A 24,205-nucleotide genomic window follows, 5' to 3' on the forward strand; every position below is an offset into this window, starting at 1 on the left:
GTGTGTCGTGTGTGTGTGTGTGTGTGTGTGTGTGTGTGTGTGTGTGTGTGTGTGTGTGTGTGTGTGTGTGTGTGTGTCACTGCCTTTCTATTTTCCCTGATGTCTAAAAGTATGATGCAACTCTTCCTCCATGAAAAGAGCTTATTACACCACATGTGCACATTCGCACAATGGTGAAGATGAATGAGTCACATAAAACCTACAGACTTGGCTGATTAGACCTCATTAGCTTCAGAAAATCACACACTTTTTTTCCAAGATCACACAATTTGGAAATAATAACTATTACAAAACAGATAACGGCTACTGTAACCAATGCTTAAAACTTAAAGCAGATTCATTTCTGGTCTACCTTATGCAATATCCTAGTTTGAAATCTTCTTTAACAAAATATTGCTTGATTGTAGAAATGATGGTCAAATAAGGGGAGTAAATGCCACACTATTAACTCACATAAATATTTTTGACAAATGACCATGTGTTCTCTGCCTATATAAATCCATATGTGCATTACTTCAACACTAACCTGAAAAACTAAGCCTATCTCCTTCTCAATGTGTGTGCAGTGTGGTTGTCATCCAGCATGGTGACAGTGAGTAAGGAGCCTGTCCTTCGCAGGGATCATCTGGTGCTGAAGCGTCCTCGAGCAAGATATTGAATATCAATCAGCTCCGTGAGTGACCTCTGACCTCGTCTATGTGCTTAATTTTTCTGACAATGTCTATGTCTTTGTAGAATCTTTCCACCAAAAATTCTTGATGAACTCTTTCCTGTTTTCTACCAGCTGTCTTGCTTTTTTTCCAAATCTGCTAGTCCCTTAAATCTGTCACATATTTTAATCTTATGAATCTGGTTTTCTGCAGCCACTCCACATCATTTCCTCTGGTTTCCTACACCCTGTTGATTTGCTGCCGTCATCCTATGAGCCCATGAAATGCGACCAAACATGTCATCTTATATTTTGTCTTATCAGCCATCTCTCTGCCTCTCACCCTCATCCATTTCTTTTGAAGTTTCCCTCCCTCCCTCCCTTCTATCCCGCCGTCTCATGTGTGTCTGCCTCCTCTCAGTAGCAAGCACAAGTCAGAAAAAGGATTATTTCTCCTTAGTCATCTTTTAGCATCAAAGAGGCACCGGCAAGCGGGATAAGAATAGAAAAAATTGATGCTATTTATAACTTGTTTCAAAGAATGCCTACCGGCCGAAACAATAGTACTGCATCAGCAACGCTCACACACAGCTTAAAAAAAGCTAGTAAATAATAGGCATACCGCCACTTCTGCACCTCTGCACCTCTGCACCTCTGCGCATGCACACACACACACACACACACACACACACACACACACACACACACACACACACACACACACACACACACACACACACACACACACACACACACACACACACACACACCTCCTTGACCGAGGAAAAGGCAGATGCAGTGAAAAGCAATACGAGCCCCATGTGCTTCTTTAAAAAGACTCTGATATATTGATAAGGTGACTTCTACAAGAATAGAAACAGAGCAATCAGCAGGATATATTTCAAGTTCAACTCATTCCAAGCTATTCCAGAGCCATGCAATTATTTCTTGCTTAAGTACGGCAAGTTAATGTCGGTGATTGCAGAACTTTGGCTCAGTCGCTTCTTTTAAATATTTCATGGAAGTGAGCCATGGCTACCTCACCCTCCAAACACACACACACACATATATATGGAGTCCGGACACACATACACACACTCGGAGCGCATCGATGACAGCTGACTGATGTCGGCCTCATGAAGAACAGTGATCTCCCTTAATTATACATGATGTGTCACAGAGAAGGAGGAGGGAGGTAGGAGAGAGATAGAGGAGGGTGGGAGGGAGGAGATATAGATGAGAGTTGTAAAAATAGAAAAAGGTGAGAAAAGACGGTCAAAAGAGTAAATACAAAGCGGAGAGTGGAGCAGGGAATAAGTGGGGTGAAATACCGGGTGTAGAGGAAGGGAGGGATGAGAGGAGAAAGAGGAGAAGGAGAGTGAATGATGAAGAGGAGAGGGGCTGAAGGCAGAGGAGGTCACTGTGTATTGATCTAAACGTGTCTCCCCTGCAGCAGGTCTGACTTAACATTACCACTGAACATGAGAGCAGCAGGCTGGACACATTCAACCTGCTGGGCTGTAAACACACACACACACACACACACACACACACACACACACACACACACACACACACACACACACACACACACACACACACACACACACACACACACACACACACACACCCTCTCCTACCTGCTTTAAATTCTGCTGTCTTAGAGTTGCAGTAAACAACTTAAAAATAATTATCTTCCGCACTTGGCTGTCACAGAGTCCCAAGACCCAGAACTGGAAATATTTTTAGAACAGTGTATGCATACACATCAGCTACAATAATTCATTGTCTACTGCCTTTAAAATAATCACACTTATTGTGTTTTTTCCAGATCTTTCAAAGTCTTAATTTCATCAGTATAATCCATGTGATACCAAGCATTGTGCCCTATGCCACGCTGATGCAAAATCAAGGTCTGACTCCTTGAAGGAAAGTTCAAAGAAGTTCGGGCAACAAAGATAAGGTAAATACAACTACTTGTAATGCATTAGTTCAAAGCACAATTTAAAAACCCTTTTATCCCATTATTTTGTATGATGGCTCTAGCGCTGTCTTTGGCATCTCGTCCTGACCTACATATTCAGCACAATGCAGAGAAGCAGAAAAGACAAAATAAGAGATAACGCAGACAGAAAATGAGCAGGTAAAGAGATGGAAGTCAGTGTAGAGTGGAAAGAAGAGAAGTGCTGTTGTTGAGCAGCAGAAGTGTAGCATGAGGAGCACAGGATGTCATGAAATATGTAGGAAGGAGCCGCTCAGCGCCGGAACACAAAGCCATTAAAGAAAGCCTGGAAAATGCAGTCAGCTAGAAATATAAATGTTCATTTCCTTATCGCGCAGTGACATACAGACACACAAAGCTAAAAGCACATACACACTTGCACAATCTTGGACTCTTGCATCTCTTAGTGAAAAGCCACACTCTAATGTTCTCAGAAACGGACACAGAGTTTAACACACTTTAGTGCTCTTAAAGACACGAGCGTGCAGGTTTACATGCATGAGAACGTCACAACACAAAGAAACACAAGCTCCCTACGCCTGCTTCCCTCTCAGTGCACTTTATGGTGTTCTGTAAATCATTGATTGGGAACATGTAGGAGATCAGTGAGACAGTTAGCTTGACATGCAGCGAGTGTTTTCTGTGTTTTAGGTCCGAACTTCAGTTTTATCGTGGTTGTTTGTGCATCAGTTCTTTGTTAGTTTAGGTTAATCTATAAGTCTTCATGTTTGGTCAGAAAGACTGATTGACAGTCATTGCTACTTGATACCAGCAAGGTAGGAAAATTATCTGAAATCAAGCCACATTTTGATTCAAAAATCTGATTCTTCCGACAGTTCAGAGCTCCAGTACTTGGAAGGTAACAACCAAAATGTTACCTTAAACTGATAAAGGAGGAAAGAAAACACCACACCTCTATAGCTCAAATTCTGATCCTGCTGACTGTAAACTTTTAACAGATGGCAAATCATGACATTGTAAAGTAAATAGACACACCTTCATTCTTCTGCTCAATATGTATCTTCATTAATTTTCTAATAACATGTACAGTAAGTGTACATGCAAACATTTCACAAAGGCCTCATTTAACCCTTGTGTTGTGTTCGAAAGCTGTTACCGTTCACCCATGATTTATTTCAGTCCAAAACACCCACAAAAATTACTATCATCCAATATTGTTTTAACTACATCATAACTAACTTATTATGCATTCATAGCCGTAAAATCCTGTTGTAATTGTATTTTATGGCCCCAAAGCACATATACATACACCATGCATGTGTGTGTTCAGGTTCAAGTGTAGTGTGCATATTCTTTGAGAAAGTTTGAGTTCCCATGGGGGAGGGGGGCCAGAGGGATGGGAGACCAGGTGCATGTTGCGAAAAATTATTGTTACAGTGGATAAAGGGGGTGGGGCTGGGGTGTCTAAAGTCAAAGATTAATCTTGATTGGGCCAAATTTGACCCGAGTCACGAACAACAATTCTGCTGGGTGTTCCCAGACCCGAACACCAAATTATACACTTTTTTTTTAGAGACCTTCAGACTTGGCTAAAATGTTCAAAAGCAGTTTTGTAGTGTTTATATAGCTGTTGTGGAGGATATCATGAAGCCTTGTTCCGATAAAAATAACTAGAGCGTAGTTATTATATATATAATTTTAACTTGAAACGAGTCACGGGAGACCCGAACACAACATTGGGTTAATGGGTCGATAACTGAGACGGATTATGAACAGAATATTTTTTTGGGTCTTGAGATTACTCTGTATTAAATGGACTGTGCAACCTCTCATTTCAAAATAAATTATAGATTCTAAATTGTTTATAAATCCTTGGCTTTAGTTTGACAATGCAGCTTCTCATCAGCTGAGTGCTATACAGGTGACAGGGCCATTGATGATGGCTGGGTGGATTAACATGAGCTATAGGCAGACAATAGACATAAAAAAAGATCAGTAAGCACAACTGTCTCTGCTCACACTTTCTATGTGCGTGCTGAGGATTCAATCAATAACAACAGCCCTGTCTGCCCTCATCTTCAATATCATCACCACACCACACCCAACAGCTCCATCATTTCCTCTGCTATGAATTAAACTTAGTCTTAACTTCACTCAATGCGGCTAACGTGTTGCTTGGGCCCAACACATCACTATAGGGTAGGGATTTTTTCCTCTTTGCTCCATATCTCATATGTGCAGTAGGCTATGGAGCATAAAGCATGCATCCTTTTCAGTGCATGACAGCAGCATGGGAAGTAGAACAATACGTTCAAATGGTAATGGCAGTGTACAAATGCAATACAATAAGAGGGATAATGAACATTATAGGGTTGTTAAATCGATAGTACTTTAATTCACCCGTATATGTTATCTGCTGCGTCCACGTGATATTTGCAATAACCACAGAGGACAATACATGAGCGTTTGGTCTACCTGGATGCTGCAGGAGATCTCGGAGTCGTCCAGGAGCCGGATCGTGCAGAGGACCTCCTGGTCCAAGGAGCGGATGCTTGGGCTGCGAAACCGGAGCATTTTCATCCTTCTGTCGGGTCTGTTTCAGCTCCTCATGTCAGCGGTTCCACAGGCAGAACAGATACGCACACGCGGGGTAGGGGGTACTCGTGCATGCACAGCCATACATGCATGCGCCTTGCAGTCGGGTCTTGTCCCCCCTTGTGACGCCCTTGGGAATGAACGAGATGGTAGAGATGGTTGGATGGGTTAGAGAATGGATGTTACAGAGCGGGAGAGAGGAGGGCTTGCATCCTGTCTGCACACTGCTGGATCTACAGGAGGGAGGATAGCTTTCTCCCTTCCTTCTCCTCGCTCTCTTCCTCCCCTTCTCTCTCTCTGGCTTGCGCACCCTCACTTTTTCTCTCTTTCTAATTTTCATCAAAAAACAACACAGTCACGACCCACGTGTATCATAAGTAACTGCCAAGTGCCTGGTAAAAGTATATCACTCGCCCTGTGCAGTTTTGTATTCACTTGGACTTGATGTAATAGTTCACCCAAGTTTTAAGGATGATTTAAACAAGCATGGGGTTATTTTACATAAGGGCCTAACGGTAAAATATGTATGCCGTAATAAAGAAAATCCTACCTGTGAATAACAATTTGTATAATTGCACTGCCCTTAACGGGTGCCTCATCATACAGTGGTGTAGACTTAATGCCTAAATTACCTGTGATATTTTGAGAAATACATATTATCCCATTAAATTATATAATAAGGTGATTTAACCTGTGACCAAAATCACAAACAGCCGCGGTCAAAACTCATTTTATCTGTGAAATTGCATGTTATATTCATCTAATAATAATGTCAAAGACATTTTAGCTGCTACGTAATCTGCCGCTTTAAGTGCAAACGTTGCCAGCGTGCGTGCTACGTCATCACGTACTTCAGCAAAACAAGCCTGCTTCCGTAGTGGAGGTTTGGAGGATATTTGATCACCTCTTTTACACAATAATACTGATTAAGCAGACACACCACAAGGAACCTGTGAGATTTTTTGCTTCAAATGTTTGCTTTTAAGTGAGTTTCCTTCGCTAAACCACAGTATAAGCTATTGTTGTTTTAAGAAGTTTACTTATCAGAGTCAGTGAAATATGCTTAGTGGTGGACTACACCTTTGCATGGGTCCTAACGGTCCTAACATCTACGGAAGCCACGACACTTGTTTATTACAGTAGGTTAAATCACGTGAGCACATATCTTATAGACACATGGTTCAATGGTTCAAACATTTACATAGTGGAAGATGTGCAGACCATGCAGAGCTGCAAAGTCTTCGGCAGCAGTTCTTAATGGATTTTTCTGCCTTTAGGTGTCTTAAGGTCTACAGACAGGATGATCTACATCATAATGGGAGTCTCAGGCTGCGGGAAGTATGTATACTGTCTGTTTCTTTTTTTAGGAGAGCATCTCACATAAGAGGCACATTAAATACAGTTAACTAACATATTACATGTATTGAGTCAAATGTGGGTTAAATATGTTTAAATTCTTTAGAATAGGCTACTATATACAGCATATCAGATTCCACTTAGTGATAACTAGTTGGTGGTGTATCAACTATTAATGTCCCGTTACATGATTAACTACAGTACACAGGCATCTGTTTCAAAGATGCTGAAGAAAATAGTAAGCTGACTCCATCACAGTAATGTAAGGGGTGCAATCTAACACCAAAATACAATAGTGGAGCTAGTACTCCAAGTACTAATTATTTAATTGTCCAATTTCTTTCGTCATTGATTAATTAATTATTTTGTCTGCATTGTATCAACTATTTATTTTATGTCGCCTTTTTTTTTTTACAGAAGTGCCTTAGGGGCCTTCCTATCGGAGAAGGTAATTAGATCCATCTGTTATCCTACACACACACCTTTGTGTTTCTGCAAACACTGACATAATAACAGTGCATTCATGTGTGTGTATCCACCAATCAGCTGGGCTGGCCTCTGCATGAAGGGGATAGCTTCCATCCACAGGGGAACATTGAGAAGATGGCTCGAAGTGAACCACTTACAGACCAGGTAGGTGTGTGTGTGTGTGTGTGTGTGTGTGTGTGTGTGTGTGTGTGTGTGTGTGTGTGTGTGTGTGTGTGTGTGTGTGTAACCCTTGTCCAATATCTACCCCTTTTTTTCCTGTTTATGGTGACTTTCAAAATAAAGGTAGACCTCTAAACAATTACAATTGCCTGGCTACCTGCCAAAGTTGAGTTTACAAGCTAACAGGCATCACAAGCCCTGCAAATATTTGACAGCAGTTTGCTGGTAGCAGTGTGTTTGGTGGCTCATGATAACCTCCCACTCAGACATTTGCTTTGAACTCTGGGAAGGATTGCCCCTGGATCTGTTCTGTCCAGTTCTTTGGCATGTTTTTAAAAAGTACTCAAAATTTGGCAGTTTGAGAATAAATACAAATTTGAGATTACTGCCTGGCTGTAGCTAAAATGTGTCTTTCATGCCAGGATAAGAGTTGGCTGGTTGAGGTTCGGCCTAACCAAACAGGACATTTCCTGTCATCCGAGTTCAGCTCTTCATATTAAAGGCACGGCAGTGTATGATATAAAAATGTGACTGTGGATCATTTGTTATCAAATTAGCACTGATTCTATTTCTGATTTCTGTTTGATCAAAGATGTGTTTGTGTTGCCATGTCTGTATGCCCCATTAGTTATTTTATTTGGTAAGACTCAAGTCTATTAAACAGAAAATATTGGCAGTGAGTTCTGACTTTGAATAATAAGATCCTATATAAACATCACTGACTGCAACTGTGATCACACTTCGATTGAAAAATAAATGTTTTTCATATGCGAGTTTTGTCTTTCTATAGGAGCCAAGTCTGTACTTAGTTCAAAACTATTTGGTGAATTTATGAACCCATCTTCACTATGATGATGACAGGCTTTACCATTACATACTCTGGTCACACAGTGTCTGTGTTGCTTCTTGATACATGGCTTGCCTATCTAAAGGACAATGAATTACCTGCTCAGTAGCGTTAAAGGGCGAAGCCTGTATCATGTTCATGCTGGTGACCACAACAAAATCCATGATTTAAAAACAAAAAGGCAGTGTTTTGTTTTTCTCTCTAAACACCTGGGAATCCCTGAATTAAAGTAATTAATACGATATATTTATTGCCTTTCTATAAGCAGATTTACAATGTAAATGTATCAAATGGCAATATTCACGAGAATAATCCCAGGTCCGAAGCCCCCCTCAACTTTATTGGGCTTTTATTTAACCCTCAGCATTGTTTTTCGCTCACAGAACTTTTTTTAGCAAAAGAAAAAGCTACATGAACCAACTGCTACACTACCTTCTCAGCACACAGAAAAACAATTCTCATTAACATGTTGATGCATTGAGCAACAAAAGAGTCAGATATTTCTATGTGTGAATACTGGACTTACATTTGTATGGTGGCCAAAAACATGAATCCAAATGCATGTTGTTCCGCAACGGCTTGATGGGTAAAAAAACAACAGAAAAAAAAAATATTGATCAAAAAGATTAAAAACATTGCTGAAAAAAGATTTGTCCCTTCAGGATAGATTACCCTGGCTACTCAAACTACATGAAGTCATTGAGAGGTAAGAACAAACACACCTTCCATACTCACAGACCATTTGCACATGGACACTTTTTTCACTGAAAACACAACATACTTTGTTATGACATAAATGGGTTTGAAGAGTGAGAGTGTTCTAAAGAGAAGAGTAGCGAGGTAAGGATATGCAGGCTCGAAATATTGGAAAAAAAGATCAAAACTATCAAAGATGGTTTTGAAAATCAGAGTGAAGACCAGAACATGGGGAGTCAGTTTGGAAGAGTTAAAAACAGATTAAGTGAGTGTGAGGCGAGAGAAGAGGTGGGGAGAACTGGAAAGTATGTCATCTCTTTCTTAAGACCTCTGCGGCAACATCAAAGGCTTCCCTACTCTTCCACACATTTATCAGCTTATCCTTGTGTCGCCACTTTTCTCTCTTCACCTCCATTTTCCCGTTAGTTGTTTTTGACCAAGGTTCACTTTTAGATCATTTTCCACATTGACCAAACATCATTACAGTGTACAAGTCAGCAGTTGTTTCTAATTCCTTCCTTCACAATATGCATTTGTGTCTCAGAGAGAGGAGCTCCGGCTCTGATGCCCTGGTGGCGTGCTCCGCCCTGAAGCGTCTGTACAGACAGATCCTGCTCCACGGCTCCAAAGCCTTCCCTTCCTCCGGTCCAGACCAAGATGGCCTGCCTGCCTCCTCTCCTGATGTCTGTTTTCTCTTTCTTTATGGAGACTACGATCTCATTCAGCAGAGAATGGTGGTCCGGAGGGGACATTACATGAAAGCAGATCTGCTGCGTTCACAGTTTGATGTTTTAGAGCCTCCGCTGGATAAAGAGAACGTGTTGCCACTGGACATCAGGAGGAGCATCACAGACATGGCCATGGAGGTGGAGAAGCACATAGTCAGCCTCAAGTTGTCACCAAGGCCTTAAACACAGACCATATCTAGGTCATACCGAGTGAAGTGGGGGGCGAGTTTTGGTTTTCATCTACTCATTACTGCTTCAGTACAGAATGTTCCTGTGATGCTAAAAACGTTTTAAAACACAGCCACAGTGCCATTCCAGTATATTCCTGCTATATTTTGATATTAAAGGGTTTGAATCGGACCATTTTTTGGGGTGAAAAATTACCTTCCAATAGTGTGCCAAAAAAGAAAAAGGCTAGTCGTGGATATTAACTACAGTATTTTGAACTCAAGAGCAGAACTGTGAAAGTATTGTAAATATTTGCACTGTAACGACACACTGCTTCAGCAATTTTGTCGTGAAAAATGGAGAGACTACTTGACTTCAATAAAACATGTAACATGTTTTCTGGAGTTTGGAACTTGGCATTAGTTGCAAGTGATTGCAGATCATGTTTTTCTTTGATTTAATCTGTCACACCACCTTTCATGCACTGACATCGCCTGCAAAATGCACCAAATAATCTTAAAGTACAATCTTCACACCAAATTAAAGTAAAACAGTAAAAGGGATTCAGAGTTAAACATGAACTGCTACTCACTGTAAGGAGCTCCTCTGACCACAGGTTGAAACCGCACTAAAGGTCAGATCAGGTCAAGGCTTCACGATCCCGTTTCCTGATCCATAAAATCATCTTTAAGGACACTCATACACACACATGACCCCTCACACACTCCCCCCAACACACACCTCAACTCAGCACTTGGGCTGTTTTTGTGGAGTGACTCATCTGCAAACCTCAACTTGAATATTTTAGGAGCTTCTAATCCAGAAAACCCCTTTGGCTACTCTCATATCTCACACATGCAGACGAAAGGGTGCATATACACACAGCCACACACACACATACATCACAGGAGATTAAAACCCCCTCAGTCTGGCAGCAACAGACAAACACACATAGGTTGTCAAGTGGATCACATACACACATATCTGATGTCAGAGTACGTGTCGTGTATTAGTCCACCCCGTGTCAGAGTAAGGACACAAAAGCAGGGATGAAAACAGCAACACACATCCTATTATGCACTAAAAATCGTTTTTTCTTCATTTGTTATTAGTTTATATCAATATATTTGCAAAAAAATTGTTTGAGGTGAACATGGAGACACATATTTCAGTCTCATAATTTACACTTAATCTAAATACATTTGTTAGATATGACATATTTGTGCACAATTCCAGCTGGTCAAATGAAAACAGTTGATATTATTGAGGAGGTTAAGTGTAACTGCTCCCCTCTAGTGTTTGTAGTATAAAAGTACAACAGTAGATTTTAGATGTGCTGAGATTAGCATGGCTATGGGGTTTCATGGTGGGATTATCTCTCAAATTTAGCGAAGGTGGATTACATGTATACAATGATTTATTAGATAACTGCTCTTATCAATAAAAAGATGGGAAACCAGTTTGTGTTTTGAGTCGTGTTTTTATTCATCGCTACACCAAGGCAGGGTACAATGTGTTTTCAGTTAAATGTGCACATTTGGCTGCTTTTCTCCATTTCATACAACTGCAAATGGAATTATGGGAGTCTTCTTTAAGGCGGAAGTTCAGATCAATATTTCTCCCTGTTTTCATATTATAGACTTAATGACTAATACAATAATCTTAGAAGAAAAACAAATCCACATATTAATTCTTACTGAAAGTGAATGATCGAAACAAACAACTGGTAAATTAAATGAAGTGCTAATCCCTTTTAAAATCAATTATTTGAAAAAAAGGGTTAAATAAACCCATTGTAATGGGTACATTACTTTGAGAAGAACTGTAATGCTAGGACTGAATATAATGCAGACAGAGGTTAGTTATGGGAGTCAAGGAATGCATATAAGTGTGTCTTAAAAGTGTGGAAATACAAATGTGTCTTGCATGTTTTTGTAAAGCACTTTGTAATCGTTGATAGAGATATTTTGTTTTGAGTGTAGGTGCTTACAGTACATTATAGTGTGTGTGTGTGTGTGTGTGTGTGTGTGTGTGTGTGTGTGTGTCAGAGACTGAGGAGTTGTTGTATTGCAGTGCAGAGGTCTCCTCCGGTGCTGATGAGGATCTGCAGGTTTGCCTCTCTGTCTTCGAAGCCCATTGAGCTCAGATGCTCCAGCTCGTCCTGGAACTCAGCTTCCTCAACGTGGACCTGAGAGGACACGGCATTTTTAACAAAGTTTAAAAAATAAGTAATACAAACAGCAGCTCCTGGCCTCAGGCTTGAACAACAACAATGCAACCTCTTTATGAATTGTTAGAACAAGGACTGTACAAAAAATTCTAGCTCATTTTCCAAAAAAAAAAAGTTATTGCGCTTTTAAAGTGTTTTTTGCCAGTATCTGTGTACTTTATAAAGCTTGATTGATTAAGCTCTACAAACCATGTTCCAACAGCTTATGGTAAAAAAAAAAGACAAACAAATGCATCAACAAGGGGGGACTGTTACATAAAACTTTGCTCAAACTGCTTTTTCCAATAATAGTGAAGAATTACAGAAGAATGCATTCCCTTAAAATAAAAACTGTTAGCTTTTTATTAACTATTCAAACAGATTACATATTTTGGTTTGCTTGTTAAATCAATCCGAGCAATCGATGATAAATCCAAATTGTTTATTCTATAGGCAAAATATGTGGCGCCACAAACTGAAAGTGTTATGGGAGCTTTGGTCTCTTTGGGTTGAAGTGTATTCATCTTTAACAACACTGGAAATGTTTTCCCAATTGACTTTCACAGCAAATTTGATCATAACAACCCAGCCTCCAGTTACTCTCTTGTCTTTAGTGTTTGCTTAAGTACTTTTGTTAACGATAAAGTTGTAAGGACAGATACCCCATTATCGGTGTTAGCCAGCGCCTGTAGCATCTGTTGCACAAACTGCTGCTGCTGCTGCTCTGTCACCGCGACAACCCGAGGACCACTTTCAGATTGGCTGTTGAGGACAGAGTCAGATGCTAGCTCAGGTGCAGCATCAACACCGGCTCTGCAAGACAGACATGTGGTGGTAAAACCTTTTTTACAATTCCTTGAATGTGCCATGCATAAAAGTAATTATTTTTTACGCAGTAACTTAATCATTTTGTGAATCATCTTGAGATTAAGTTGTACCGTGTGATTGTGTGTATTTAATATTTAAACTCACGTAGGTATCAGAGCAGGAACCTCTGTAGCCAGAGTCTGTAGGCCCTGCTGGATGTGGAGCAGAGCCTCCATGGCTCTGGGGTTTAACATGGCTGACAGCAGTTCTGGACTCTGCATCTACAAATTGAGCACTGATCATTAAAGCTGGAGTGCAGAACATTTGCCTCCCCCCTCTGGCAGAGAGAGTAATAAGCGCATGGGAGAGAGCAAAGGGAAGGAGCAGCAGCTGGCATTGTGGCAGAAGCTCCCTTTTTAGTAGGGATACTCCAGATAAAAAAATTAACTTGCAGTTCAGAGCACTGATGAATATAAAATATGTGGCACTGACCCAATAAAAATAAGTGTGTTTATTTTGTCCAATGTAATTATAATATCGTGTATGGACTTGGAGTCATACACGATATACACAGTGACATGATATGGAAACTATTAATAGCATTTACATTTGACCATTTCCATAAAAAGATAACACTGGATCCAGAGTGAATGTCAGACGGATATCAAAACTACAACAAACTTCCGGGTGTTCCATCAAGTCCATTAAAGACACAGACGGCTAGTGTGGCAGAAGAATACACAAGCCAATTATTACAAAACAAACATCTGTTCTGTGTTTATCTATTTAGGAAATAAAAACAGTTGATCACACACAATACATCTTTCTCAATGTTGAGCAATCCATGATAATTTTTGTTTTAAACTAGTTGCAAGACTTTAGTGTTTATAAGTGAGGAGAGTAACCTGTTGCAGGAAGAGAGGGATCTGCTGTCTCATCTGCTGCTGCAGCTGAGGATTTCCTGAGAACAAAGGGTGGCTCAGCAGCATCTGAAACAGAATGGAAATGAGAGCTTTAAAGAGGGTGTAGGATTTATGTGGAGAGATTATGGGGATATAACAAGAAATAGGGAGGGGACGATTCTATCTTTCCCCACATTCTGAATTGCAGACCATGTGATTTACTGTTTTGCAATTTATATGCTCATAAATAACAAAAAGGATTCTATGCAGTTGTCAAATAAAAATAGGCATCTTTTTTTAACTGCGTTCCCTGTTATATATGTTTATGTGTTTTCATCAGTGATGTAAAGTAAATAAGTAGATTTACTGTACTGATATAACATTTTGTGAGACTTTTACTTTACTTTACGTTTTGCTAATTTGCACTTTTACTCCACTACAATCCAGAGTTTAATCATGTACTTTCACTCCACTCCATAATTGTAGTACCTTTAGCTTCTTTGCTAATTAAGTGTTATGATGTGAAATATAAACAACACTTAAGTAAGATTTTAGTTACACCTGGAGTAAAGTTCACAAACTAACCTGCAGCATACCAAGTGATTAAAACTAGCTGCACCTTTACCAGCTTTAATAACACTTTAATGCATCAATAGTTATAATCAAAACATATCATTGATGGTATTCTGAAATGGGCCAATTTGCATAATGAGTACTTACAGTTTTGGTACTTTAAATTTATTTTGATGCTTATACTTTTGTACTTTTACTTGAGTAACATTTTGAATGCAGGACTTGTACTTGTCACAGAGTATTCCTACTCTCTGGTAGTTACAATCTGAGTACTTTTGTGACCTCTGGTTTTCATCCACCCATACATGGTGTAGCATCACCTGTGCAGCGAGGTCTGGGTTCTGGCTGAGGCAGTGGAGGAGGCTGCTGACATACGGCCCAGACAGCAGGCTCTCCATCAGCCCGGGACTGGCTGTGATCTCCTGTAGCAGAGACTGCATGCCTGAGGAGAGAGCAGGAGGACATATTTTAGGGCTCACCATTTTAAAATGTTTTGAATATTTTGACTGAAAAACCTATTATAAATATAATGTTGGCCAATCTGTACCAAACCAATATGTTTTCTTAACTCTGTAGAACAACATATGTAGGCTAAGAACTTTTGGCCTTGCGATTTGAAAATGCCATATTGCAAAAGTGCAAAGTATACATGAATAATTATAGTTATCACACCAAATAATACTGTGGTAATGTTGGCCTGTTTCTTGGTTTGTTTCGGAGGAAATGGCAGTGAGTAACAACAACAACTTTAAAATAACTTGAAATACAACAAGGGACAGAAAGCTGAGAAAATAAAAAAATTACATGTTTGCCAGATGATATTCTACTTTTTACATTAGTTTAGTTGAACTGTGATATATGTGTATGTCTGTGCCTGCAGTGAGGGGGCTCTGAGGGTTCGGATCAGCTCTCAGTTCTCCGAGAGGATCTGAACAGTCACTGGAGACGGGTGGAGTCTTGTTTCTTTCTCCTTCATTTGGCTGTTTTTCCCCAGATGATGTTGTCCCCACTCGGGATGCTGCTATCTGGATCTGAGAAGAGTGCATTTAGGTATACGTTTATTTGGACAATATAAATATATAACAACAATAACATAACAAATAATGTAAAGGGCAGAAAACACATTTGGTTTATTTGAAGCTTCCATTTAAATAAGGAGTTCCCTTAATGTGACATTTTAAATGGACGAGTGCACTGAAAAAGATATGACTAGTACATAATAGTCATTGAGTATAGAAGAGACATCACAAAAAGATTTGTTTTGTCATTATCTAAACAGATAGTTAAAAAGAAACATCATTTCCAAACCTTTACCTGTGATAATCTTTTTGTGTCAGTCTTCTGATTGCCACCAGAATCCCTATTGGTGTTTTCAGGGTTTTCCTGCTTTGGCTGCAAATTTCCTAATGCTTTGTCTTCATCATGCATCACATCCTCGATCATGTCAGGGTTCCTGATGAGCTCCAGAACCTGGAAAGCGATGCAAGAGATAGAACATCTTGACAATGTAGGTGGAAAAAATGAGTTGCAGTTCTAGGAAATAATACCCTTTTTCGCATGTTAACTAAATCAAATCACACAACTCACTCATAATCCTAAAGGATATTTAAAGAGACAGGTCACATTTATATTTTGAGTTATGTATTTACACCATGTAGCCTTTGATGTTTTAATACCCACCTGTGTGATAACATCTGCATTGTTAAGCATATCTCCAACCTCTGGGTTTGTCTGCACGAGCTGGTGAATTTGGGGATTTGACAGAATTAGCTGTCTGGTTAGTTGAGGGCTGGAGGTGGAGAGGGTGGTCTGAACGAAGGGGCTGCCCAGGACACGGTGCAGCATCTCCGGGTCAGCCAGCAGCTGGCTCTCCATCTGGCGCTGGAGTGAAGAAAAGAAGCCAGGCTCGCTGTTTGTTTGGCCAAAATTGTCAAGACCTTCCACTATGGAAACAAGACCAAATTTTAAAAATCAGGTGCATGTAAATTAACTGGACAGAGGAGCAGGACTGGACCCCCCTCCCAAAAGCAGCAATATAACCATTGATAAAGAGAACATTAAAAACAAAGCATAATAGGGTGGTTGTGCTGTTATTACCCAGACAAAGGGGCGAGGTGGGAGACGGCGTGATACTGTCAGGGTCCGGATGAAGAGCGGCTGTGAGCTCCGACTGGACACTTTCTGAAGTTGGATCACAGGTGTGTGCAGCAGACGAAAGCTGAGGCCTGAGAAAGAAGGACTGAATTTGAATCTACACTATTTGAGTCTCACACTGATACATTAGCTTTCCCAGTCTATAGAACAGAAGCTGATCTTTAAAGTATGGCATCCATTTTTTATTTTTTTTATTTTGTGTGGCTATGTCAGTTCACGCTTACAAGCGTGCCGGTCTTCTCTTAAGGAACTAGGACACTGACTTGTTTTTCACAAGGCACAATTCTATATTTAGATGTGCTTACTTTTCTACCATAAAGTGACACTGTATATGTACTGGCTTTCTGTATAGTATTTTTAATCAGGTTTACTAACACTGACAATCCTAGTGCACAAGAGTGACATGTCATTTGTTTTTAGGGATAAACCTGTAACACTAACCATCCACCTTGACAGGCTGCATGCCGAATTCCACACAAAGCTTATCATGGGCAAATACAGAATGTACAAGACAGACAATTTACATCCCAAGTGCGTTGGTCTGTGTCTGTTGAGCAAACATCATATCGGCCTGTGTGTTTGAATACCTTTGGATCATGCAGAGGCTCACACACCCATCTCGTGCCCTAAGATGACTCAGGAGTTCTGACTCCCTGAGCACGCGACCAAAGTGGATCAGCACCAGCTGCTCTGCCGGGACCCCCACACCCTCTGCCAGAGACCATTTCAGCTGCACACAAATACAAACACACCCCACAACAGACTATCAGCCGAAGCGCATGTCAAGCCATTTTACGCATGTGCGTTTGGCCTCCTGACCTGTGTGACGGTGCAGTCTCCTCTCACGGTGCACTCTCTGCTCTCCGCTGGACCTTTGACGCTGACGTGGATCGTTTCAGAGATCTGACGATCATCCTGTGCTCTCGATTGATCTCTCTCCGAACCTGACATTTCAGTCCTGACCGCGCTGAGAGGAGGAAGAGGAGCTGACCTGAGGAGGATGAGACGCGGACCTGATGAGGAAGAGGATCGCACAGTCCCGGGTCGGAGGAGCGTGTGTCCCGATGACTCAGCAGAAAGTTGTGCCAGCTTTGACCCGACTGCGCAGGGTGGTGAAGATTAAAATCTACCCAAAGATACAAATCCTACACCCTTTTTTAAATGTCAGTACATCTTATGTAGGTATTTACAAGGGCAGTCTGGTTAAATTATGTATGACTAATAGTTATGTAACCAGTGTCAACTTAAAGATATAGTACACCACAAATACAAATCCAGTATTAATCATTCTTAAAATGAAGATTATATTAATATTTAAATGTCCATTCCCCATTGAAGACGACATCTTTTCACAGCACCCAGTGGTTTTATCAGATTCCTCGTAAATTGTTGCACTATGGTACCACAAATACAAAATGACCATCTCCTCTGTGTTTCATTTTATAGTCTAAATGTTGGGACAATATACAACAAAGACACATTTTGTCACTGAAAAGTATTTTATTTACGTTACAGTGAGAAAGAAAAAAAGAAACATACAATTCACGTCATTTTGGTATTAAAACCCCAACAAAATCAGAACAGGCGCACAGCCTTGAACAACACTATTATGCTTGTGCCTGCAGAGGGCAGCACTGGGTGCCAAGCAACCATCTCAACACAAAGTTTGAAGTAAACCATTTTCAGGAGCTTCTGTTAATTCTTGATCAGATAATTAAAACACCCTGCTTCCTCTGGAGTGTAATTTTGTATGTGTATGTAATAGGGGGGCATGCATTATATGCTGACATTCAGTCCAAGCAAAAAAACATAAAAAACAAAGGAAATAAAAACGTGATAGTGATCAGTCGTGCTTTTTCTTCATTTGTTCATCGTTTTGTGTCATTTTGATGTTATGGTCTTTCCCATTTGGGACCTTTCATACATCCATCTCCGAGCCTTTCCTTCCTCTTTTGTTTCCCTGCAAACCAGAAAACCCCAGAAAGTACACCATTATTAATTATAAGTATGACAACATATTTTGATGACTCAGTTCATGTTATATGTCATTAAATTCCTTGCAAGTAAAAGAAAAATTCAAAGTCTCTGAACTGAAAATAAGCTTACTTGCAGACCTCACTGGATGTACTTTAGTACTAAACTATATAACTCTGTATTACTGCGCCTGGGCTTACTTTCACTGCAACTTCTCTCACTTCACCTGACTGACTGTCTGCTTTTTGTCTCTTCTGTTCTACAGAAAGGGAAAGAAGGGGCAGTCATGCAAACATACATTAGTATCAGCTTACAAGTGTCCTCGCTCTAAAACGTTACTACACACTTACCAGACAAATAGAATGAACTACAAACTCAAGGCTTATATGCCCCTTGGAGTGATTTCTATGATTCTCTTCACTGTTTTAATTTGTAGTTGTGTTCTTGTAAATGTTTAACGTTCTCAGAGGTCTTAATCTCAATGAGGACAAAGGGAAATAAAAGAGTGATTATTTAAACTCTTACCTGATGTTTTGGTTGATCTGACTGCAGACCTTTGACTTTAGACCTTTCTTGTTCAAGGGCAGCGTGTAGTGATGATACCTAAATAGAAAACATGTATCATTCAAATGCACATAAATCTGTGTTCTTGTCTCATAATCGTTATATGACCGTAACCTACCTGTGATGAGAGTTCTTCTTTTATGTGTAGTAACTCTTCTACCTGTAGAAGGAGTTCTGCTTTATCTTTCACTGAAGGAGGGAGAAATCAGAAAACATTAGAACGATGTTTTTGAATCTTTGTAAGGAAGGAAAAGCACAGAGGGATATTGGGCGTCATTTTGGTTCAACTTACTTTCTCCCTGTTGGAGCATCTTAAGCAGCTGGGAATTTCTTGCTTTCACCTCTTTATATTTCCCCTGTAGAGTTGAGAAGCAAGTTGAGAATACAAGTTTGAAAAGAATCTAAAGTTAATCATCATTGCGAGATAGATAGATAGATAGATAGATAGATAGATAGATAGATAGATGGATAGATAGATAGATAGATCAATGTTAAATGACAAAATAATGGCATAACTTATTTTGGAACTATGAAACGGACTGACCTCCCACTGTGTAATGTTCTTCTTTAGCTTCTCGATTTCCTCGTCTTTCTTCTCCAGATCGTACTTCAGCTGTTCTGCTCGGGGATCCTTACAGACAGGTAGAAGAGAGCAAGTCAGGAGGACACATTTCTAAAAAGGTCTAAGAAGAAGTCACAGCACACACATCAAATTCATCTTTAACTAAATCTAGTCCCAAAATAAGTCACTGCATTTTCTTAGAAAGTTTCCTGCTTACTAGATACAGGACTACGGATCAGAACAGGGGTGTCAGACACATGGTGAAAGTGTCGTTAAAATCAGCCCAGGATATTACACAAAGAAAACCCCCAGCAACTCAGAGGTGAAAATAAAAGTCACATTTGAATGTTAAACTCATCTTATATTCCTGATCTATTGTCTTTCTGGCCTGATATAGGAGATACATGCAAATACAAATGAGATACAACTTTAGGTGCCACAAATGTTCATGTGCTGTAGATACCTGAGGCAGAATATAAACAAAATGCTGAGCCTATAGTTATGAGTTTCTGCCTGTCTACTCACTGGTTCATGATCTGTGGAGGTGATGACTTCTTGTCCCTGGCTGGTGAACAGCTCGCGTCTCTTCTCCTGTTGGACAATTCGAGTGACGTCGTCCTCCACCTTGTTGAAGAAGCGCTCCTCCTGCCCGTTCCCTAACACTACGTTAGCCACACTGGCATCCTGAAAGGGAGCAAGGTTTGAGTTTCCAAAGGCATGTGATATACATCATGTTTGATATTCTACCCCAAATAAAACCCTGTGCATATTATTTACTGGTTACTTAAATATTGATTATACATTTATATACAATACATTCTGCCAATTAAACATACGCAAACATTTCAAATGTGGGCTATGAAAGGGAAAAGATGCTCAGGAACTCACCTCTTTCTCCTGCTTCTTATTCAAATGTTCTGCAAAGAGACAAAGGTCATTAACATTAATATTAAAACGGGAGCTACACAGGATCACAGTTTAAAGACTATTGAAACGGATTCATCTCTTTCTCTCACCTGCACTGCCGTCAGCCTGGAAGTCCTGCAGTGAAACCGTCTTTTTGTCTTTTGCCTGCTGATTCTTCTTTTTGTCCTTCTTCCCTCCGCCATCTTTACCTACTCGTGCCTTTGGCGAGGATGCGTTTGTGTTGTTGCTCTGTGTGAAAACAGATCATTCAACTTTAACTTAGAACTAAGGCTCCTAACCTCTGGTAACTATTCAAAACAATCTACCTTTAACATGACTTTGAAATAAAGCTGAATTCAACCTGTTTCATGCTATATGAAATGGAGAGTGACATACTCCAGCACACTGGATTTTAGGAATATGTAAACAATTATAAATAACCGTTTTTTGTTATTTATTAAAAGTAAGTCAAGAGTACAAATCAGCAGTTATGTTTGACAACAGTCCGCTCACTGTACCTTTTGAAAAATATATATAATGGCGCTTTTCCACTGTAGGACGTAGCACGGTTTAAACCAGGCCCGCTTTTTTTTGCTTTTCCACTAGGGGTAGTTCCGGCTCAGGGCTACTTTTTCACCTTTTTTCTGGCCCTCCAAAGTCGAGGTTCTTACCGGGCCAACAACTGGGCTGAATATGCTAAACTAGTGACGTAAACACTCTCGACTGCTGAATGGTCAGAGAGAATCGCTGGCAAGGGGGCTACAACTACAACAAAAAGAACATATTGTACTGTGATTTAATTGTAATACACATTTCAAAATGATGCCAAAGTAACAACATACCGATACCGACGTCTGCAGACAAGACGGCAGGCGAAAAAACCTTTTAAAATGCGTGTTTTCTGAATGGAGATCGGATCGATCAGGCTAAGCTAACGTTGTATATGCTCCGTCCACACTCACAAGTTGTTGTGAGTGTGGACGGAGCATATACAACGTTAGCTTAGCCTGATCGATCCGATCTCCATTCAGAAAACACGCATTTTAAAAGGTTTTTTCGCCTGCCGTCNTTGTTGCAGTAGAACATTCCACTGTAGCGACCAGTACATTAATGGGAAACCCTAAATGTTTGAGCACCCTCTATGAAACGTCAAGCTACCCCACAGCACCCCCAAAATACATCTCTGGCGCCGCCACTGAGCCTGACTATTTGTGTTTGGGGGGGCCCGACTTTTTTTTTTTCTCTAAAGGGGGGGCCTGACAGAAAAAGTTTGAGAACCACTGCATTAAATCATAATCTCTTGTTGAATAGATGTCCATTTACAAACATACAATGTGTTATCTTTGACAACTGAGGTGTTTAATTGTGTCAATGCTATGGCATGCATTACGTTATCGTTAGAATTTATTGTATGTAGAATTATTTTAATTTACATCTGTGTAAACCCTTTGAATAAATAGCCTTTTAAAAATACACAATGTATAAAACATCTTGATAGCATATATAAATCGTATGTGATCGGAGATAAATTTGGATAACTTAAGATAATTTGTGAGGTGAGAGTTCCACCTTCTGGCCAAAGACAGTGTGGCAATAATAAAGGACCACATTTTCTGTCATCTATTTCCTACACATACAAACATTAAATACAATCAAATTAAATAAATATAAAGTGTGTTTATAAGTGAGGTAGAAACCTGTAATGGCTTATACAAAGAAACACTCATAAGACTTGCAAATGCATAATAGTGATAAACACTGTCACATATTAAATAAGAGTAGAAGTATAGTTTAAACAAACAGATGTAATTGCTGAATGATTCTTTTTTTCCAAATGTAATGTTTTTGACACCAGGGCATTTTAATTTCTCTTTTTGTACACAGACGCAAATTATACTCCATGTATTGTTGCGATGATATTGTCTTTGCATAAGAACATTTTAAATAGCCAAATACACATAGTCGAAAGCTTTAGAATTGTTTGTTTCAGGGGAAGAGAATCTCTTTGTACAAGCGAGCCCAGATCCTGGTGGCAGATTTCTGGGGCGTCATGGAGGCCAGAGGAGAGGGGGGCATCATCAACATGGACTGGCTCACCATGTTTGCAGACTACAGGGTCCCTCAGGCTCTCGTCTTCCTTGGAGCACTACGATACACTGACACACTGATGCAGGCGCTGAACAAGGGTGAGACAGGAGTGCATGTGTTTCTCTGTCCATAAATAAATGAATCATTTAGGATTAGTCAAGTATTATATCTCTGTGTTATGTGTTTGTCTCCCATTTCCCTCAGGAGAGCTGCTGAGTTCAGGGGACAGAAGAGAGGTTGAAATCCGAGGTTGTTCAATTTGGTCTGTGGAGCTGATCAAAGAGCGTCTGTGTAAGCTGGTGAAGGAGAGAGACGGACAGACCTGCAACGTAAACTCGGCAGTCATCGACTTTTACCTGTGGCCTTATGCCAAGAAGCACCACAAAGAGATGGCTCACATTCCCATACACCACACACGCTGTATTTACTACTGACGAGCTGGTGGCAGCATTACATACAGAAGGCTGCACTCTGTGTGCAGCCTTGGCATCGTTACCTTTCCCTGGGAGAAAGCCAATCCTGTCTCCGTGCCAGATATATGTACAAATCGGCTTCGCTCCAGCTGTAATGGAAACAGGTGTCGAGCTTTAATGTAGCTCATTGGTGTGTGTGGGTAGTGGCACTGTTGTCCATTCACAGTCAATTAAAAAATGTTTACTGTTGTTGATGTCTGACAAACTGCTCGGTTATTACAGTAAGTGATAATATACTGTATGTGAACATACAATTATGGACACATTGTCCAATCTACAGCAGCTTGGATTTTTTACACTGGGAAAACATTGAAAATAAAACGTTTTAATTAGATTGTGTTTGTCACTTCACTGCAACAACAAAAATGGCCAACGGTACATACACAGTAGGCCTACCTCCATTTTCAATCATATATGTAGCCAATTTATATATATTCTCATATTCTACCTATGACCAACATCTTTTTTACATTATTAATAGTTTAATGGCTCATTAGTTTTGTCAATACTATTAACATGTCATTAATTTATTTTATCATACCTCTTCTCTTTTTTATACAATCTATATCAGTGATTCTCAAATGGGGGTACGTGGACCCCTAGGGGTACGTTGGGGTACTGCATGGGGTACGTAAGGTAAAAATAAATAAAAAGGTTAATTAAAAAAATACCATGCATGATTACAAAAATAATCTTAGTACAATAAGTTAAATAGAAAACACAATTTTATATAAAATATTCCTAGAACCACTAAGGGGGTCCTCATATAAACATGTTACATTTGTGTATTGTATTTATAGTTTTTAATAATTCATTTTCATTTTGTTCATTGGTTTGTTAAACATATCAATTCAATTGAAAAACTCCTTGGAACAATATTTTGTTTCATGCATAAAGATAAAAATATCCTTAGTTTGTTGTAATTTATGCATTAAGGAGTTAATAAATCAAACACTGATGGAACATCACTATATTGTAATTATTTATATAGCTTTTTCTGTCAAAAATGTCCGGGGTCGGTCAGGGGGTACTTGGCTGAGAAAATGTTTCAAAGGGGGTACATTACTGAAAAAAGTTTGAGAAGCACTGATCTATATTATAGAATCTAACATATATGGCACTGATCAAGTCAATTCACTGTAAAAATAATAAATAATGAAACGTTCTAATTATTTTTTTATTGCACAGTCGAAAGGTAAATGTCATATTCAAGAGAATAAAGAACCAAAGTAAATTATAGCAAAAAAAATACATGCCAATACATGTCGTTTGTGGCGCTGTTGCCTTCACGTATCCCTCGGTCCTCCTCCATGCAGGCTCTTGAACGCCTCTCCTGCTCTCCT

The 24,205-nt window shown here is 39.8% G+C and overlaps 4 protein-coding genes across 10 annotated transcripts; 2 read left to right on the top strand and 2 right to left on the bottom strand.

Annotated features, from left to right (window-relative positions):
- The first annotated feature begins 6,056 nt into the window (after positions 1-6,056).
- LOC104966897 (IDNK gluconokinase) lies at positions 6,057-11,109 on the top strand. 7 transcript variants are annotated; one of them, XM_010796236.1, is made up of 6 exons: positions 6,057-6,090; positions 6,485-6,545; positions 6,981-7,011; positions 7,110-7,196; positions 8,721-8,764; positions 9,299-11,109. In XM_010796236.1, exons 2-6 carry the CDS (start codon positions 6,508-6,510, stop codon positions 9,663-9,665), a joined length of 567 nt encoding a protein of 188 aa, XP_010794538.1. In that variant the 5' UTR covers positions 6,057-6,090; positions 6,485-6,507; the 3' UTR covers positions 9,666-11,109. The 7 variants fall into 7 exon arrangements, with proteins under 7 accessions (XP_010794538.1, XP_010794533.1, XP_010794537.1 ...); XM_010796231.1 differs by having other exon boundaries at positions 6,062-6,090; positions 7,080-7,196; XM_010796235.1 differs by having other exon boundaries at positions 6,071-6,346.
- Positions 11,110-11,694: 585 nt separating this feature from the next.
- Positions 11,695-17,741, bottom strand: LOC104967275 (ubiquilin-1). Its single transcript, XM_010796689.1, has 11 exons — positions 17,115-17,741; positions 16,883-17,025; positions 16,239-16,366; positions 15,822-16,084; positions 15,456-15,611; positions 15,016-15,172; positions 14,462-14,583; positions 13,572-13,655; positions 12,832-12,947; positions 12,522-12,672; positions 11,695-11,838 (listed from the first exon to the last, which is right to left on the bottom strand). The coding sequence occupies exons 1-11, from the start codon at positions 17,244-17,246 to the stop codon at positions 11,695-11,697; spliced, it is 1,596 nt and encodes a 531-aa protein (XP_010794991.1). The 5' UTR covers positions 17,247-17,741.
- Positions 17,742-17,756: 15 nt separating this feature from the next.
- Positions 17,757-20,751, bottom strand: gkap1 (G kinase anchoring protein 1; the record flags this gene model as incomplete). The annotated part of the gene is made up of 9 exons (XM_010796690.1): positions 17,757-18,255; positions 18,795-18,872; positions 18,952-19,022; positions 19,126-19,189; positions 19,378-19,464; positions 19,921-20,079; positions 20,284-20,312; positions 20,412-20,550; positions 20,743-20,751. Coding segments are annotated over 9 exons (678 nt in total), but the record flags the coding sequence as incomplete, so codon positions are not given.
- Positions 20,752-21,567: 816 nt separating this feature from the next.
- LOC104966898 (UPF0553 protein C9orf64 homolog) lies at positions 21,568-23,194 on the top strand. The gene is made up of 2 exons (XM_010796237.1): positions 21,568-22,487; positions 22,594-23,194. The coding sequence occupies exons 1-2, from the start codon at positions 22,352-22,354 to the stop codon at positions 22,821-22,823; spliced, it is 366 nt and encodes a 121-aa protein (XP_010794539.1). The 5' UTR covers positions 21,568-22,351; the 3' UTR covers positions 22,824-23,194.
- The last annotated feature ends 1,011 nt before the right edge of the window (positions 23,195-24,205 follow it).

This window comes from Notothenia coriiceps, unplaced genomic scaffold (genome assembly GCF_000735185.1).
Source record: "Notothenia coriiceps isolate Sejong01 unplaced genomic scaffold, NC01 NC01_scaffold00037250, whole genome shotgun sequence".
NCBI lineage: Eukaryota > Metazoa > Chordata > Actinopteri > Perciformes > Nototheniidae > Notothenia > Notothenia coriiceps.

Excerpts from the sequence above, each read along its gene's own strand:
- LOC104966897 (XM_010796231.1), top strand. The coding sequence starts at position 6,508 with ATGATCTACATCATAATGGGAGTCTCAGGCTGCGGGAA. Across the intron at positions 7,012-7,079 it reads GGGCCTTCCTATCGGAGAAG|TGCATTCATGTGTGTGTATC; the intron begins GTAATTAGATCC and ends ACATAATAACAG. Across the intron at positions 8,765-9,298 it reads CTACATGAAGTCATTGAGAG|AGAGAGGAGCTCCGGCTCTG; the intron begins GTAAGAACAAAC and ends TTTGTGTCTCAG.
- LOC104967275 (XM_010796689.1), bottom strand. The coding sequence starts at position 17,246 with ATGTCAGGTTCGGAGAGAGATCAATCGAGAGCACAGGATGATCGTCAG. Across the intron at positions 15,173-15,455 it reads ACACAAAAAGATTATCACAG|ATCCAGATAGCAGCATCCCG; the intron begins GTAAAGGTTTGG and ends CACTCTTCTCAG. Across the intron at positions 12,673-12,831 it reads GTTCCTGCTCTGATACCTAC|AGCCGGTGTTGATGCTGCAC; the intron begins GTGAGTTTAAAT and ends TCTGTCTTGCAG.
- LOC104966898 (XM_010796237.1), top strand. The coding sequence starts at position 22,352 with ATGGAGGCCAGAGGAGAGGGGGGCATCATCAACATGGACTGGCTCACC. Across the intron at positions 22,488-22,593 it reads GATGCAGGCGCTGAACAAGG|GAGAGCTGCTGAGTTCAGGG; the intron begins GTGAGACAGGAG and ends CATTTCCCTCAG.